General features: G+C 43.3%; 2 protein-coding genes across 7 annotated transcripts in view; both read right to left on the minus strand.

Annotated features, from left to right (window-relative positions):
- The window catches only part of MATN2 (matrilin 2), an 80,509-nt gene extending 74,732 nt beyond the window's left edge, over positions 1 to 5,777 (minus strand). For 4 of the 6 annotated variants that reach the window (XM_080380114.1, XM_080380113.1, XM_080380112.1 and 1 more), the window contains exon 1: positions 528 to 1,250. The gene's annotated coding sequence lies outside the window, so the exon portion shown is untranslated. The other 2 variants (XM_080380111.1, XM_080380115.1) reach the window with 2 other exon arrangements.
- Positions 5,778 to 14,631: 8,854 nt separating this feature from the next.
- The window catches only part of LAPTM4B (lysosomal protein transmembrane 4 beta), a 62,043-nt gene continuing 59,792 nt past the window's right edge, over positions 14,632 to 16,882 (minus strand). Inside the window, exon 7 of the mRNA XM_080380135.1 lies at positions 14,632 to 16,690. Within this exon, the coding sequence (XP_080236261.1) occupies positions 16,616 to 16,690 (75 nt within the window). The 3' untranslated portion in view covers positions 14,632 to 16,615. The remainder of the gene's footprint in view (positions 16,691 to 16,882) is intronic.

The raw sequence follows: 16,882 nt of genomic DNA on the forward strand, positions 1-16,882 counted from the left end.
TTTCCTTACAGCATACGCACCGTTAAATGAGTTACCGAAGCCCCCACAGGGAAGCGGCTGTACAGGGAGCTCGCCCAGACCCACGCACCCAAAGGAACGGAAACACTTCTGCGGCTGAAACGCGAGCGGCAAAGCGCTGCAGCAGGACCCAGCAAGCGAGCATCCAGCCCAGCCCCAGACCCCGCTGCGGCCCCTTGCCTCGGCCTCCCGCTCCCCGCCAGGCCCCCGCCGCCCGCGCTGCAGCCCCCGCCACCCGCGGGGCCCTCCCCGGCCGCCCCCGCACCCGGAGCGGGCCCCCGGGGCACCGCCGCCCAGCCGGACCGTCCCTCCGCCCAGCCGGGGCCCCGGGGCGGGGGTGACCCCCGCGGCAGGCTGTGCCGTGCCCCGGAGGTGCCGGCGGTGCCGAGCCCGCCGGGCGGCGCGGGAGGCAGCGGGGTTGCGGGTGCCCGCCGGCGGGACGCCGCGGACGCGCCTGGCGGGCGGCAGAGGCGAGGCGAGGCGGGGCAGGGCGGCAGAGCCGGGCTTACCTGAGGGGCTGACGGGGCCGCTCCGCTGGGCGGCGGGCAGCGGCGGCGGCCGGCGGCGAGCGCGGGAGCGCCTCCTCCCCTCTCGGCGCGGCCCCGGACGGCGCTCCCCCTCCCGCCCCCCCGGGAGCGCCGCGGACTGAGGGGAGCTGCCGCCTGCCGCCAGCCCCGTCCCCGAGCGGCTGCAGCCCGGCCGGGCCGCGCTGAGAGGAGGGCAGCGGGGGGGTCCCGCTAGAGAGACGGGGGCCTCCCTGCCCAGACCTCCAGAGCCGGCTCTTCCCCGCCCGGCCCCGGGAGCAGCCGCGGGTGGCCGGGTCCTTCTGTCCTCAGCCGCCTCCGCCGCCCGGGACGCGGTCCCGCTCCTTCCCGCCTGCCCCGCGAGGGACACAGGCTGCCGGCCGCTCCCTCCCGCTTGCCCCGTGCGAGGGACGCGGCCCCGCTCCTTGCGCCTGTCCCGCGTGAGGGACGCGGGCTGGCCTCCCGCTCCCTCCCGCCGGCCGTCAGGGAAGAAACGGGACCGACGGCCCTCACGGGACACGGCCCGTCGGCCCCACGCCGTCCCGCCTGCCCCTCGAGGGACGCGGGACCCGCTCCTTCCCGTCAGCACCGCCAGGGACGCGGGCTGCTGGCCCCGCTCCCCCCGCTTCAGGCTCCCAGCCGCGGTGGGCCCGTCTCGGCCCCGCCGCCCCGTGCCCGCCACGCATGTCGGCCCCGCCGCCGGTTCCTCCCTGTCAGACCTGGCCCTGCGCAGCGGGCGGGCGGCGAGGGGCGCTCCGGCAGCCCCGAGGAGGAGCGCCTGCCCCGGCCGAGGGGGCTCTCCCCTCAGGCGCTGGCCGTAGGGTCCCCGCTAGGGGCAGGCGGGGCGGGTTTGGGGCGCGTTTGGCCCGGCGGCGCCTCTCCGGCCGGCACCGTGCTCCCCGCGCCGGGCCCGACCGCCCTTCCAGGGAAGCGGACCAAGGGAAGCGTCGAGGAATGGAAATCCCATTCCCCGCGCGGAGACCCCGGGCCAAGGAAAACAGTCCCTGGTGAATCATGCGGGTGTCTGCCACCGCGGCGAGCCTGTGGGAGTCTCCGTCGGGAAAAACACTGAGGGAGGCGTGAAATAAATGGGCCGGGTGGAGGGGACCGTCGTCTCCCAGCTGTCACAGCAGTGGTGCAGCCAGTAGTCCAGGTGGAAAAGCTGAGTTTGGGGTTTGTATCGACACTTAGAGGTCTATTATGTATGAAGAAGAAAAAAAATAAAATTCCTGCTTTGTTCCAAAGTGATTGTGATTTCTGTTTCCTGGAAAAACAAACAAACAAACAAAAAACAAACAAACAAAAAAAAACCCACAAAAAAACCCAGCAGTGAAAGCCATTCCAAATGGCAGAGGTGAGCCAGGCTCACTGTCAGGTCCAACGGGGAAGGGATAGAATCACCAAGACATGCTAATTTCCATGCATCAGGTGCCAACAGGGTCTGAGAGGATATTTATGCCCCCCAGAGTTGCTAGGATGGCAAGCAAACTGAAAATCAGCAGAGCTAATTTGGGTAAGTTTTGTAAGGCGCAATTATCTGTGATGTGGGTGTACAAAATCTAATCCCTAAAAAGGGAGGTATAAATGATGGGCAAGTCTCAAACTTGAAAGAGGCTGGATTCACCCCATCTCTTATTCTCAGCACCGGGTCCTGAACCTCACCGGTAGCTAGAGGAAAGGGAAAAATTAAAAAGGCAGATGAATGCTGATAGACATTACAGCAAACCCAGCAGAGACAAGGGCAGAACAGTTCACCCATTCTGTTTCATCCTTTGTAATGCAGCATAGAACAAGGCTCCAGCCACCATCCCAATTAATGCTCCGTCATCTCAAAATGTAGAAACTGTACCCCTGAACATTTCACTGTGCTGTGGCATCAGGCACCAGCTGAGTTGCCAGGGGAAGACAAACGAAAGGCACGTTCTCTCAAGTGTTGTGGTGAGAAGATGATGTGAGCGCCCAGAGGCTTGGCTTGGCGACTTCAGCTCCAACTTAGACATAAGAAATCCCAAAACTAGCTCTTCCCAGAGGCCATGCAGCCTGCTGCTGTTGGCAGGTGGAACACACAGAAGGTATCCCAGCTGGAGATCAGAGGAAGGAGTATGATGGCAGTGAGTCAGCACGATAAGGCATCTATTTGTTTCAGAACAGACAGCTTAGATTAGAAGATGGGGGGATTTTTATTTGACTTTATTAATCAGCTTTGCTATTCATTTAATACCATACCAGAAGTTCTTTGTATTCCTCACATTACGGAGTCTCACTGTCTCTTTGCCACTTGTCCTTTCCCAAATGACGAGCTTCTGTCCTCCACTCCCATGGTGTGACTTCTTTTCAATTTGAGAGAGACATTGATCAGTCTGGCAACATTTGGGAGGATAGGCAGAGGAAAGCTGAAAGATGTTAAGTTAGAAAAAGCTGGAGGCTCCTATCAAGCCACGCTTCAATATGCAGGCAATTATTAAGCTTCTTGAAGATTGCTAACAGGATATCAGAGGATTTCTGAGTTCTCCTTTCCTGGCTTCTCTCAGTGCCTGCAAGGATAGTTCTCGATCTGGAAGAAACTCCCAGTGATGTAGGCTGCTTTTGAATGATCACAGGCAACCACATAATGTAAAAAACATATTTCAGAAAGCACGTTCCATCTTAAAAGCAGGTGCTTTAGTAAAACAGCAGTGAATTTGTTTTCATCCTGCTGTCAGAGGGCTGTTTCAGACCTTCCTGGTAGTTAGACACTTCCTGCTGATTTCTAGCCTAAATGTACTTACGGCCATTTTATACTTGTTTTCTAGTACCTATGTTGTCTTTCAACTAAACAGTTCCTTCTCTTCTCCAAGGCTTGTTTATCTAGTGTATTTAGTCACAGCAATCATTTTCTCTTTCAGTCTTCACTCTTGTTTCACTCAACAAGCAAGTTCTTGCTGTATATGTGCTGAGTGTGGTTGCGTGTGGCAGAACTGAACATGATATGCCATACGAGCTCTCACCAGAACGTTTCTATTTATTGAAAATACTTTGTCTGATGTGGTCGCGGATTTCATTATAATTTTCAATGGCCACATTACCATTGATGGCTGATAGCCATTTTTGTGTTCAGTTTATATGCAGCTGCATCGGTTCGCCAGTGGATAAATCCTACCTAATACGTGATGTTTCATTTTATACTGTGGCTTCATGTCTCTTCTAGTTCTTTCATTCTTAAGATCATTCAGTTCTTTCCAAACAAGATCTCCTACTCCTTTACATTTATGATGCCTGTTGAGTCTCCTATGTTTTATCAGAAAACTTGCACTTTTGCCTGCCAATTTCATGAATGAAAAAGTTAAATGTTTAGTAAGATTCCCAAACTGATCTTTCAGTAATTGCTGATAACTCTCTTCTAACTTTCCCGACTGAACACTCCCTCGTCCCATTTTCCTATTGCTGTAAGCTAGGTCCATACTTAGCTCACAGTCCTTCTCCTAGTTCCTATTTCAATCAGTAATTTCCTCTGTGACAATGCTTTTCTGAAGTGCAGACAGATTAGATCTACTGCATTTCCTTTGCCTCAAAAAAGCAGGTTAGGTGAGCACAACCTAGTGCTGGGAAACTAATCTTGCACTTATCACTTGTTCGTGTTTTGCAACATCTTTAGTTTTTCTTTGCTTCAAAATTTGTTCTGAAGTCTTTAGTACTACTTGGATCAGAATAAAAGCTGAGATGGCATTTGCACAAATCAAGTCGCCCTAAAGTATTAATTGCTTTCCACTGGCACTGTCTGACAATCCAAACATCAAGAAAATTAGGTATGATACTTGTGCTGTCTTTAGGGATAGAAATTTTCTGCTCCCATTGATGTGAATGTGTTTCAAGTTTCATGTCTCCTTTGCTTGTAATTGCTGCTGCACTTGCTTATTATCCTGCCTTTGCCTGTGTTGACTGTAATAAAATATTTATAGACATGAAAGTTTTTAGCATTGGGTAGACAAGCTGAAGGAAGACAGATTTCTCAAAGGCCCAGGTGAAAGTTTTGTTAGTTTCTATAAAAATTTAGACCTTAATAAAAAAGGTTGAAATAAATACATAAAAATGGTTGTTATTACAATAAAAAGTCTATGGCTTTTGCCAGTGGAGGGATTCAGATTTTTATTTAATGATGTGCAAGGTTTGAAATGCTTATAAACAAGATCGTAAGGCTGTTGTACTATTAAGTGTCCATATTATCTATAGGGAAATAAGATCATATTTATTAAAATAACTTCAAAAGTTTGTATGTGACAGCCTTATTGTTGGAAATGTCGTAGGTGTAATACTAACTCATAGGGCTTTTAAGCCACTGCACTGTAATTAATCAAATAGAGTTTCCAATGCATATGCAAATTGCAGTCTATCCATGGAAGCAGCAGCCATAATAATACAACCAGAGGAGATGCCCTTTCCTGGGTCCAGTGCCCACTGAAATGAAGCTGTCTCCACTGACTCCCAAAGAGCCGGAGCAGCAAGTACTTGTCATTTTAAAAAACACACAATGCAAGTTCCTTTTAGTTACAGCAGGATTTTCAGATTTCTGCAATAACTTGAAAGTAAAACTGTATCAATATTTTCTTTACTACTCTTCCTAAACAGACAAGACAGATTATTATTTTTTTAGCTTAGATATCTGTTGTAGTTAAAACTACTGTCACGTAAAGCAGGTATGTTACAGTTGGTCAGTGGTTGTCTATTTATTGCTTTACAATTCTCCATTATTATCACTTAAAATCATTTAAATGAAATATAAGGATATAGGGTTCAAGAGTGTATCTAATCTATTTTCCCAAAGAAGTAGACAGATAATATACTATTCCCCTAAAAAACTTTATCCTTTTGCTGTGTCCACAAGCCCTTTCTACTTCAGGCATGTGCTTAACTTCTTTGCTGCTTTGAGCATCTCTTCCATAGCTAGCCACCTCCCTGACATTTACATGATTCTAATTTGCACACAGTACATTATATAGCCTATAAAAAGAAATGGAGAGAGACTTTTTGGAAATCCATACTGTTTGTTTTCTTACATGGATCCTTTCCGTTCAGCTGATAGTTTCTATAATTCCAGGAACATGCTGCTGGTTAAAGACAAATTCAGTAAAGATTCAAATACAGATTTAATGACAAAGTGTTTATTTCTCACTTGAGCTAAAAAGGACTCACCTGAGAGTTAGTAATGGAGCAATGATACATGAATTACATGATTCTGTTCACAGTTCACAGTTTGTGAACTTCGTGTGTGTGTGTATAAAGCCAGGAGAACTGAAACAGTTCAAAGGGTTTGAAGGACTATGAATTTATAAAGAGCACGCCCTTACTCTTCTCCCATATTTCTGTGTTGATTTTGCTGTGGTTTGGTTCTGATGTTTCAGGATTAGGATCTTGGCTGTCTTTGGACTTAATTCTAAGGATCACTTCATATTCTTAAAACATCTGAAAAAGTCAAATAACTCACTGGTGTGCATGCCCTCGTAGCCTCCATTCAGTTCTTTTTGCTTTGCTGTCTCTGTACCACTGCAGGCTTCCATCCTTCTGGTTGCCATGGATAGCAGATAAATGGGCAAAAGGCAAAAGTTTTGAAGCCCAGATATTGCAATTAACGAAGTTTTTCCTGCTGAAATTCTCTTGGAAACTCCATTTGACACTCTAAAATATTTTGGAAGAAGAAAATGAGAACTCTTGCAGCTAGTACCTGAAAAGCAAGCATTTGCCTTTATATATAGGTTACATCCTTTCTCAGTTTTCCTCAAAAGAATTATGTGGTAGCTTGTGATTAGTGTCTGGACTGCACAATGTTTACTGGTGAAGAAAAATTAATATATATCATCAGAGGTAAGACTCAATGAAGTTATCTGCTGTTTATGAAATGCATACTGAATTCATCTGCGGATAGCACTTACCTACTTTAACCAGCTGAAAAGTTGTCCCAGGATTGCCACTCTGCCAAGTATATTCAGAAGCTTTACTTTTGCTGTAACTTTCAACATGTGGCCAGTAAAATTGCATTTTTGGCATTCACCTTGGCAATGTAAGCCATGCCATGTTTGAATTCAACTTTCCTTCAGAATCCAAGACAATGGTTTTTTACTCAGTTCTTGGGGGAAAAATTGAGATCACATACACAAGGAGTTGAACTTAGATCTTGCAACATGATCCAGAAAGCATGCATGTTGCTAGCTTTAAATCAGTCCTTGCACAATGAAAAATATTCTAAACCTAGTGATGTGTTTGAATTTTCATTCATGTCTGGATCTTAAGCAAAATGACAAGGCTCTTCATGAGCCTTAGGTAACGTCTGTGTCATGCTCAGGCACCCAGATTTCATCTGAACTACAACTTTGGCAGAATTTAGGCAGTCTGGCTCTTGCCCTAACAGTGTTCATACAGAACTATGTAGTTCAAAGATAAAAAAAGAAAATTACATCAACATTTAAATCATGGTGATTCAGATGCCAAGCAACCAAATGATAGTCAATCCAGCCAGATTCCTGGGTGCTTCTGTGGTATTATTTGCAGCAGAAATACCTGGCTGCCTGATCTATCATTGCTGTTGTCCTGACTTGAGATTTACCCTGATTTCATCTTCAATGAAATTAGTTGTTGATATTACTACTTGAAAAATGAAGCAGACTGCCTCGTAGCAGATACCAACAAAAACACAGTACTTAAACACATATGCTGGTCTGTATTTTTTTAAAAAAAGTGAATACAAAAAACATGACTCGTGAAATTTGCCTGCCTCTGAATGACTCAGCTGAAATATGTTCTGTTAAAAGGCTATTATGCTAATAAACTTTGATTAATACAGAGAACTGTGACTATTATGAACTAGTTTGGTGTTAAGTGTTATGAACCAGTTTGGTGTTAAGTGTTGCCTACTGGAAGCATCTTGTCTTTTGGCCCTCTGTTGCCAATCCTGTTCTAGCACACATAAGACAAGAAGTCTGGTCCTTGCTGCCAGGGCTGTGCAGAAGACCTTGGGAGGCAAGAAAGGGTGGCAGGTCTGCCCAGCTCTCCATGACTCCTTGTGCTGGTCACCCTGTGCTTGGTTTCAGGCATACATCCAGGGCAGATGCTCCAAGCCTCAGTTCAAACAGTAGGTAGTAACAGCCAAGCCACACCTGCCCTTTGGAATGTCCTGCAAAAGGCACTAGAAGCCCCTTCTGCATTTTGTGAAGAGCAGATTTCTGCCTGCTTGTGCTGGGTGTGTTGTAAGAGCACATGGGGAGACTTGGGTGGCTGAATGGCTTCAGGGAGCTTGTGCATGAGCTGGGCACCAGCCTGATCAGCCCTGTCCAAACTGGTGGTGTGTTAAAATGTAATTATCAAGTCTTTCTCCTTACCAGATCACCCTCGGCCAAGGCAGGAGGTGAATGCCAAGCTCCACAGGCTGGAAAAAACCTGGTTCGTAATGCAGAACTGCAGGGAGCAGCCAAACATTAAGTTGAAGCATTTATGAGGTTGGGCAGCCATTGAACTCGCTGTCTAGTCATCAGTTTTGGAATTAAACATCCAAGTTCTTTTTTGAGACTTCTACATATGAAAAGATATAGAGTTTCCCTGAATTAATTAATTCCTGAATTAATTTATGGATTGCCTTACAAAAACAGTCCTTTATTACTCAAAAAAATACCAGGGAGAAAAAAAATGCTTATAAAACACGATCAAAAGACAAAGATGTAGAAAACCAGCTTGTTTCTAGTCTGATTTTTCTATCTGCAGGTTTCTATCATTAAGTGCTGTTACACTTCTGTTGGCTGCATTGAAGACACCTTTTATTGAAGTTTTGTTCCCTATGTGCTTACTTGTATGATGTCCTTAAGTCACCTCCTAAATCTGAGTTATTAAAGGCATTGCATTTCCTGAGTTTTTCACTTGATGGCATATTTTCCAACTCTCTAATGGTTCTTTCAGCTCTTTGCTAACTCACTGCAAGGTTTTTTAAACATTCTGCTTGGATTATTCACAACTTAAGGTATAGGCAATATAGAATCTTTTTTATTTTCCATTTTATTGATGATTTATGCTTACTTTAAAGTCATGGAAGAAGAATTTTAAGGATCATGGAGTCAAAACCTGATCTTTCAGAATATCTCTTGAAACATATTCACTTACTGAATATTCTTTGCTCACATACAGCTGAGATTTATCAGCTGTTTTGCAATCTGTTTCATATGTGCAATGCTGTTGCTGTATCATTCTAGTTCTCTAGTCAAAATACTGTGTTGAATCAGGTAAAGTGCCTGAGAAATGTCCAAGTGTATAATGTTTACACTTGCCCCCATATTGATCCATTTCATAGCCCCTTTAAAAAAAGAAAAAAAAGATAGTCTGGCAAAGTCTGTTTCCCCAAGCAGTCCTGTATTCTATAATCAGTTTTCTGAGTAATGCACTGAATGACAGAATTATGGAAAAATTTAGGTAGGAAATGACCTAAAAAACAGTCCCCAAGGTTGGTGTTCAGTCTTTCTAAGTTATAGACTTGTATGGTCAATCTTCTACCATATTTGAAGTCTAAATTAATTCAGGAACTCTCCAAAACACCCTTTTTGAGTACCGCCACTGCTTGGCATTGGTGGCATTTGCCAATGTTTTGGCTCTGCACCAGATCACTGTGCTTTTAAAGACTGGAGGAAGAAACCGTTGAAATAGAAATTGTGAAAGGACTAAGGATGAAAGGCTTCTTGAAAACATACTAGATATAGTAGTAGATATTGCAGATATAGAATACCTTAAATTATTTAATGTATTCCTAGTAATGTTAAAAAATTCCTCAGCCCTCTCTACTGCCAAATATCTGGAAAAACCATCTAAATGTAAGATGGTATTTCACAGAAAAAGGCAACAGAGCAAAAGTGCCATGAAAGAAAAAGTATGAGATGCCAAAGATCTGTAGTAACCTCGGTACTGTTTGTAGCTGAGTTAAACCTGGCTAGGTAATAAAAGGATACTGCTAATACTGCTGCTGAATCCAACCCAAAGGGAAAAGTTACGCTTACAATAAGATGAATAAGCTCTTTTTGCTTCAAAAGCAATGAAGGATCAATTATGTACTTTATCTATAAAAGTTCTTCTTATCTTACTTAGTATCTTACTTTTTATCTATGTAAGACATTTATCTATATAAATAAGATAAAAAGTAAGATACTTTTCATCTTACTAAGTATCTTACTTAAAGATAAGTAAAATGGAGGAATGCTGGTTAGAAACTAAAAAATGTCCAGATAAGACATCGTATGTTGGGTGTTTGTAGGCATCACAGATATAACCATGGATCACATCTCAAAAGTTTCCCAGCTTGTGACTCTATCTGGTCTCATAACCCCTGAGACAAAGCCATACCCCCTCAAATATTCACCTCTCTCCTTTTCTCAGGCATCCCTTTTCGAAGCTCATCCTCAGGCTGCTCATGTAAAATGAACTCGTCCCAGTTCAACTGAGACTGTGCTGCCCGTGCAGCCTCTCATCCAAGGGCCACAGGTAAGGCAGCTCCAGCGGTTACACGTAGCCCACACCTAAATGTCACTATGCACAGCCACACAGCAGCAATTATGGAAACTTCTGTTACGTTGCTCAGTGCTAACAGGAGTACAACAGCTACAGACGAGTTTTTCTGAGCTTCACTTCTTCAGAGGGAGTCTACTTTTCTGGACTCCTGAAGTGTTCACAGTGTTTGTTCAGCATAATGATACTTTGCCTTTATTGTATTTATTTGTTCAAATTACTGTGTCAGAACTTTTTATCCAGGCTGAAAAATTGAACTGCAAAGAGAGGAAAAAGCAACCAAAAGGTAACAATGTATTATGTTGTGCTCTGGGTTGTTTTTTTTCCCCCTGCTGATTCACAAGATTTAAAAACACAAATAAAGTATACCTTTGGAACAGAAACCAGCCAGGTCCTAAGTTGAAAATGTGGCCACTGATACCTTTAGTAAATACCTACATTTAAAAGGAAAACATTTGCATTAAAAAAAGGAAGAAAACTTCAATATTTGTGGACACACACACACACACACACAGAGAAAAAAAAAATAAAAGAAAACCAAACCAAAACTGAACAACAAACTATTGCATCAGCTAGTCTGGCTCATTAAAAGCCTGTTGAACTTCTTTAGTTGCTTTTTCTTTATGAGAAGCAAAGAAGCATGATCACACAATAGCAGGAAATTTAAGCTGGCCTGTGCAACTGATAAAGCTAATTTCATCCTCGGCTCTAATGCAATGAAGGAAATTAAACCCATTCTAGTTTTCTAACGATTTCATGGGAGAAGATTTTATGAACTCACAAAAGACAAATATTTGTAAAATTTTTCAGCTTTCAATTTGCTCTTTTGTTCTTCTTGCCTTTGTTCCTTTACTTTCATTGCCCTTGCTGCCCTCAGGTGGGTGCATCTGATACTGCCAAGAATGACCACATTCATATAAATAGCACCAATGTCCCAGAGTGTTCCACCAATTTATTGTTTATTTAGCAGTCTTAAACTGGTGTACTGGTGATACAGAAAATATAACTATAAAAGTAATTGTCTGTCCAGCCACATTTTCTCCATGAGAGACAGGGCACCTGTTTGTGCTTGCCTCTGGCCCAGAGAGGAGCCTGAAAGATCTGCCATCCGTAAAGTAGAACACATCTGTCTTATTAGGACAGTATCTATATTTTTAAGAAACCTTGCCCATCCTGACACTGAGTGTGCTCAGAGGATTTGATGCTAAAAGTCTACAAGTGATGTTGGATCTCTGCCTCTCATTGCATCCTTGCCTCTGCTGTCATGAAGGGACCTGAAATGGAGCACTTTGGAGGGAGAAAGTTTCAAAATTACAAGTGATCAACTCTGGGGAGTCCCTGGTGGTGAAGTAGAAGGAATCTCAAAAAAAATCTCTCAGCCTCTCAAAAAAACAGAAGTATTTGAATACTTGGGCAAAGTTTATATGAAAACAGAAACCTGTTAGATAGAGTTATTAGCATGATGCATTTAGGTACTGTGATGGAGCCCAAGCTCTGGGCTAAAAAGCTGTGTGTGGCTCATCCCTGCTATTGCTGGTCACATTGACCTCAGAGCAAAGAGAGGTCGTCTGAAATGGCTGCAGAGACCCTGCCGTGCTGCACCTCCCTCTCTCAGAGCAGCTTCACAGCTCTTCTGTCTCTGCTGGCTATCAGGCTTCCCCTGTAAGCCAAGTAGCCAGCCCTGCGGCATGCCTGATTCATCTCCTTGCTGCTTATTCAGCCTTGAAGTGACCCCATGTCCTCCACTCAGACTAATTAGTTAAGCCCCGCCTTGGCTACAAAGGACAAACCTTTCATGACTTTCTGAAAACCCTTCTGTTTGAAAGGTTTGAATAATCTGCAAGAGAAAAAGTAATTTACTGTATTAAATTTCACATAAGTTCTTCATTAAAATAAACTACTGTTGTAGCTCGTTGTCCAGGATATAGTTGCAGAACTGCCTTTTTGCTTTGAAATAACTTTGTACCTGCTGGCTGGGTAACAATGAGGGTTTCGCTCCTGTTGCTTCAGGATCACGTTCTGGTGGAGGTAGACAGGCTGCAGGCAGAAGGTCACAGATCTGGCTTCCACACCCTGCTGAGCTATTTAGCTGAAAAACTGGCCACGTTGCAGAACCATTTTGGGCCAAATCCATGGGTGTGGAGACATCGTTTACAAATACCAGAGTCCTCTGAAAGAACTCTAATCCGGATTTATCAGAGCCAAGCCTTTCTTTAGATATCTATAGCTCCTGTTTTGGGTTTCTCAGAGCCATGAACTGAGATAGTCCTGGAAAATCTCCGTAGCCATAGGCACTGAAATTTCACAAGGAATTTTTGTTTGTTTGTTTGTTTTTGTTTGTTTGTTTGTGGTACCTGGCTGGAATTTCTGCAGCTGAGACATGTAAATGGGAAGGATACAACTTAGCTCCAAAGAAGCAGACCTTAAGGAGAGGAACCTTTAAGGAGAGAACCTCTAAGCAGAGCAGCCTCTAAGGATATTAAGGATATGACTTGGCTCCAGAGAAGCAGTTTGGAGACTTCTGTCGAACTGGACAGTTTGGCAGGAATTGAACCAATACTCCTTTAGGTTTCAACAAATAAATCTGTCCAACAAATAAGACCAAGGTATCATCCACTCCAGTGCTAAAAGTCTGAAACCTCTGGTGTAACAACTCACGTAACAGGTTACAGGAGCAACTATATTTCCTCCTGACCATAACACAGGAGAAAAAGAGAACATAAGCCCATCAAGTCTGTAGTGGTGAACCCTGTCAATGCAATGACATCTGTCTCTGTGCTGTTTAAAGGACATCCATGAACATTGCCCTCCCATGCTCTGTCCCTGTTCTCGTTTTTCTCTCTTCTGCCCCGACTGGCAGCCAAATCTTCCATCTTGCCTATTCCATGCATCAATGTGCAGAGTTGTTGATACTGGCAAGAATTTGTTAAAACTGTCCATGGTGTCCCTAGCTGCTATACTTTGGCCCGTGGGGTAGCGGTGAGGAATGCCCTATTTTGAAAGCACAGAATTTATAATTTGTTTCAGACTAGTTATCAGTCCCACTGCTTCCTTGCCAAGCTTTTCTCTGGCCATAAGTCGGTCTGGTATGGCCTTTGGTAACGTATCAAGTCTGAATTTTTTTTACTAACCAGAAGTCTTTCCAAAGAAGTACAGAAGTACAGTTACAGGCTAACACCTAAAATAATGGTCATTAATAATTGTTTTAGAATATTTAATGTACTTACAAGCACATACACCACACTGGTGGGTCACCACTAAAAATTCGTCTTTGCTTTCTCCAGTACAATACATGAATGAGTATACAACAAAGGGAACTTGCACTATTCCATCAGGAATAAGAGCGTCAGGCACAGAGGAGAGAAATGGGATTTGTGCCTTAGCATGTGTAGGATTTGTGGAGCCTGCAATGCCTATAACAGATATTTAAACAAATTACAATATTTCAGCAAAAGATCTACTTATATTTCTGGTACTATCAAGGTTTAAATTCTTACTTGCTGGTTTTGTCCCTGTATTTATGACGATCCATGTCAGCATACCCTGAAAATATTTTCTTTCCACTCTTAATTTACTAGAATTATTAATAAACTGCTATATTAGAATATAAGATAACAGCATAGAATTTGAGTAAGCACATGCTGCTAATATCTGGGAGAAAGGAAAAAAAAATCAAGAAATAGTGAAAAAAGCATTGTTAGGAGCAAGCAGTTCACAAAGCACAGGAAATTAAGAAGCTGAGTTTTTAGTGGGTTTTTGTGTTCAGTGATGACTGACTATTAAAAAATTATTACAGTAAAGCTGTGGTGTGAAATCCCAGGATGAGACATGGAATTGGAGAATAAATTCAACACCTGAGGATAAAGAACCTTCAGCTGGAGTTCATGTCTCTTCACATAACCCTGAGAATCTTCTTTTCCTTTGGGAGCAGGGGAACTCGTCTCCCATGTAGATCCTCTGATATGTCAGCAGAGTGGAGCTTATATTATATTATCTGCTCCCTCCTACCAGCTGCCATCTACAGTATGTGCAGGAATGTCATGGGTTTAATACCATAACCTCCCTGCCCTCTTTTAACTCAAACTGGACAAAATCCAAAATGTATTAGGAGTACTGGCAGGACACATGTACTTGCACATACGCACGTATGGTATGTGTGAAGAAGTCTTGATTCTTTAGTAAGACAAGCTAAAGCCTACATAAATTTCATGTGAATTAGCACAACATTATCCCTATAATGATGTGGAGAAAAAGAAGCCCCAACTTTTGGTGTAGCTCAGCATAGCCCAGTTCTGTATCACACACTTCATCAGATTCAGAAAACTGCCTGCAGTTCTGGACAATGAACTAAAAGCTTGAATTATCTCTTGTTTTTATCATACAGTAAATTATAGAACTTAGTGTTCTATTCTCCATTTATACAGTATGGAGGGAAAGCTGGTGAATGGACTGGACTGGTGAGTGGACTGCAAAACTGTCGGTTAGGTAATTTACAAAGAAAATCCTGCCATATCAGATTGGCTGGACAGGAATTCGCGTATGTTTGTACTCGGAAGATCAGCAAAAATGATTTCCATAGTCTTGAGGAAACACCCTTTTATTGTAGAGAAGTTTGTATACACAGATGCAATGTATTTACAACCAGCTTTTCTCAAACAGATGACTATTTAAAATCCTTCACAAATCTGTCAAGAATGAAAGAAAATGAAGCTCAGAAGCCCAGCCAGCCAGCCCAACCCCCAAATTCAGACTGATTCCCGAAGAGAATTGTAATGAGATAATAATACACAGAGTTATTCTGAAGGAAGCAATAGGACTGTGACAGAGATCAATGGATGGACTTCAGGATTGGTTCAGTCAAAAGCATTGCTTTGTTTGATCTCAGAGTAGATGAACCCTGAAGTAAAATTCCAGCAAACAGCTGGGGACCTGTCTTTTCCCAGGGGTGTGGAAGACGCAGGCAGAAAGAGTCTGGCCCTTCCTTCCCTGGTCTCTGCAAGGGTGGTCACACAGTTGCAACCTCCATGAAAATAAGTTGTTGGTCCTGCGTTCCCCTGGAAAGCTCTTTTCCAGAAAAAGGCAGGAAAAGCTCCACTCTTCTTCAGTGTGCGGAATGGAGTCAATGCACTAAAGGTTAGTACAGGTGTCCTCCTTAAGAAGGGTATGGATTCACATGCCAGCCCAGCCACAGGAGAGACAGCACCTTGATTTCTTCTGGTGCCCGTCCAAACTGTGGCTCAGCTCTGCACTGCCCTTTACCTGGGGTGGTTGCAAGGGCATCAGTCTGGCTTCAGGCTGTTCAATCACCCCAAATGTAGAGGAGACAACACAGGGAGAAATGATGAGAGGTAGAGACATGCATTATATTCCCTTTTCCTGTTCCTTTTCAATTAAAAGTGGAACCTTAATCAACAACAAAAAGTTACATGTGCAGGAGGCACTTCTCTGGGAAGAAATAAATACCTCACACAAGCATTCATGGATGGATGGAGTCCCATAAGAAAGATTCTCGGCACAACCAGTTCAGTCATAAAAGGAATCTAAAACTCCCATGTTGATGTATATGAGAAACACACAGAACGTATCTGCTAATGCTCAAGGAAGTTCCATGCATAAGTTTCCCATAGGTTGGGAACATATATCTTATAATCTGCATAATTTAGCTCACACTCAGCAGAACGTTGCAATATTTACAGGCACATTCCAATGGGAAAATATTTGCATATTGAGTGAGAAAGATGCAGCTTTGTTACCTAACCATGGGACTTTAAAAGCAGGGATTTTGTGACCTCAAAATACTATATATGAAGTTGCTGGGGAAAAAAAAAAGTGAGTAGGCCAGAAAAGAAAATTACCACAAGTTGGTAGGAACTCTTTTGGTTTTTTGAGCGTTAGAATGGTTGCAGGCTAGGACAAAGTGAATCCGTGTAGACCATAGGTTCTGGCTTGCTACACATCACAGAGTGCTCTGTCTACTCTCATTTCCCATACTTATTCTTCCCAATTAAATTTTTTTCCCATTAGCCAGGTTGATGAGAATAGTGCATAAGACTCATTCTTCTCCTTGCAATCATCACCCTTCACAGCATAATAACTTAATAAATTCTTGCAGAACAGGAATGAAGTGGAATGTCACTTTTTTGGACTTGGTCTGTATTCTGAAGGTGAAAGTGGGCATCTGAGAAATACATTTGTAATGCTTTGGAAGTTTTACAAATGAAAAAAAGAAAGTTACACTCTGAACCTGATTGAGAATGGAATTCTATGTTCTCTAGCACTGCATGTCAGACATGGTGGAAAAAGCTATTCAGTGACTACTATAACCTTAGTGCTACCCAGAATTGTTCTGAAACTAGTTCACTAGTTTCTGAAACACTACTGTCGATGCAGCAAATTATTAAAACTATCTACAGGATTTTAATCATACATTTAGGTTTCAATATGTCAGCAAAACAGCAATGTATTAACCCATAGAGGTTATATCCTGGAAGTGAAATTATCAAACTATTGCTTCAATGTCTGAAAAAAAAGCTATCCTGCCTAGGTACACAGCACACTCGCACTTATGCCGACACATAAGGTGGTGGTGGATCTTTAGCAGCTCCGTTCACAGGATCATCATATGGTGGCAACAGGACCTGCAGGAAAGGAAAGAACGGTTATAGCTTTTTAAAAAGAAGCCAGCTGATAAAATTTACAGAAAAGAAAACCCTTAAGGCCTCGTCCTAAAAATTAACAAGAGTAAATTAGTAAGCAGGAGAAGAATAGTTAGAAAATGAAACAGTATTAGTTTGAAGTTCCTCCTGTTCCACTTGTGTGCCTGTTTTTAC

Source organism: Falco punctatus (genome assembly GCF_963210335.1).
Source record: "Falco punctatus genome assembly, chromosome: 3".
In the NCBI taxonomy this organism is placed as follows: domain Eukaryota; kingdom Metazoa; phylum Chordata; class Aves; order Falconiformes; family Falconidae; genus Falco; species Falco punctatus.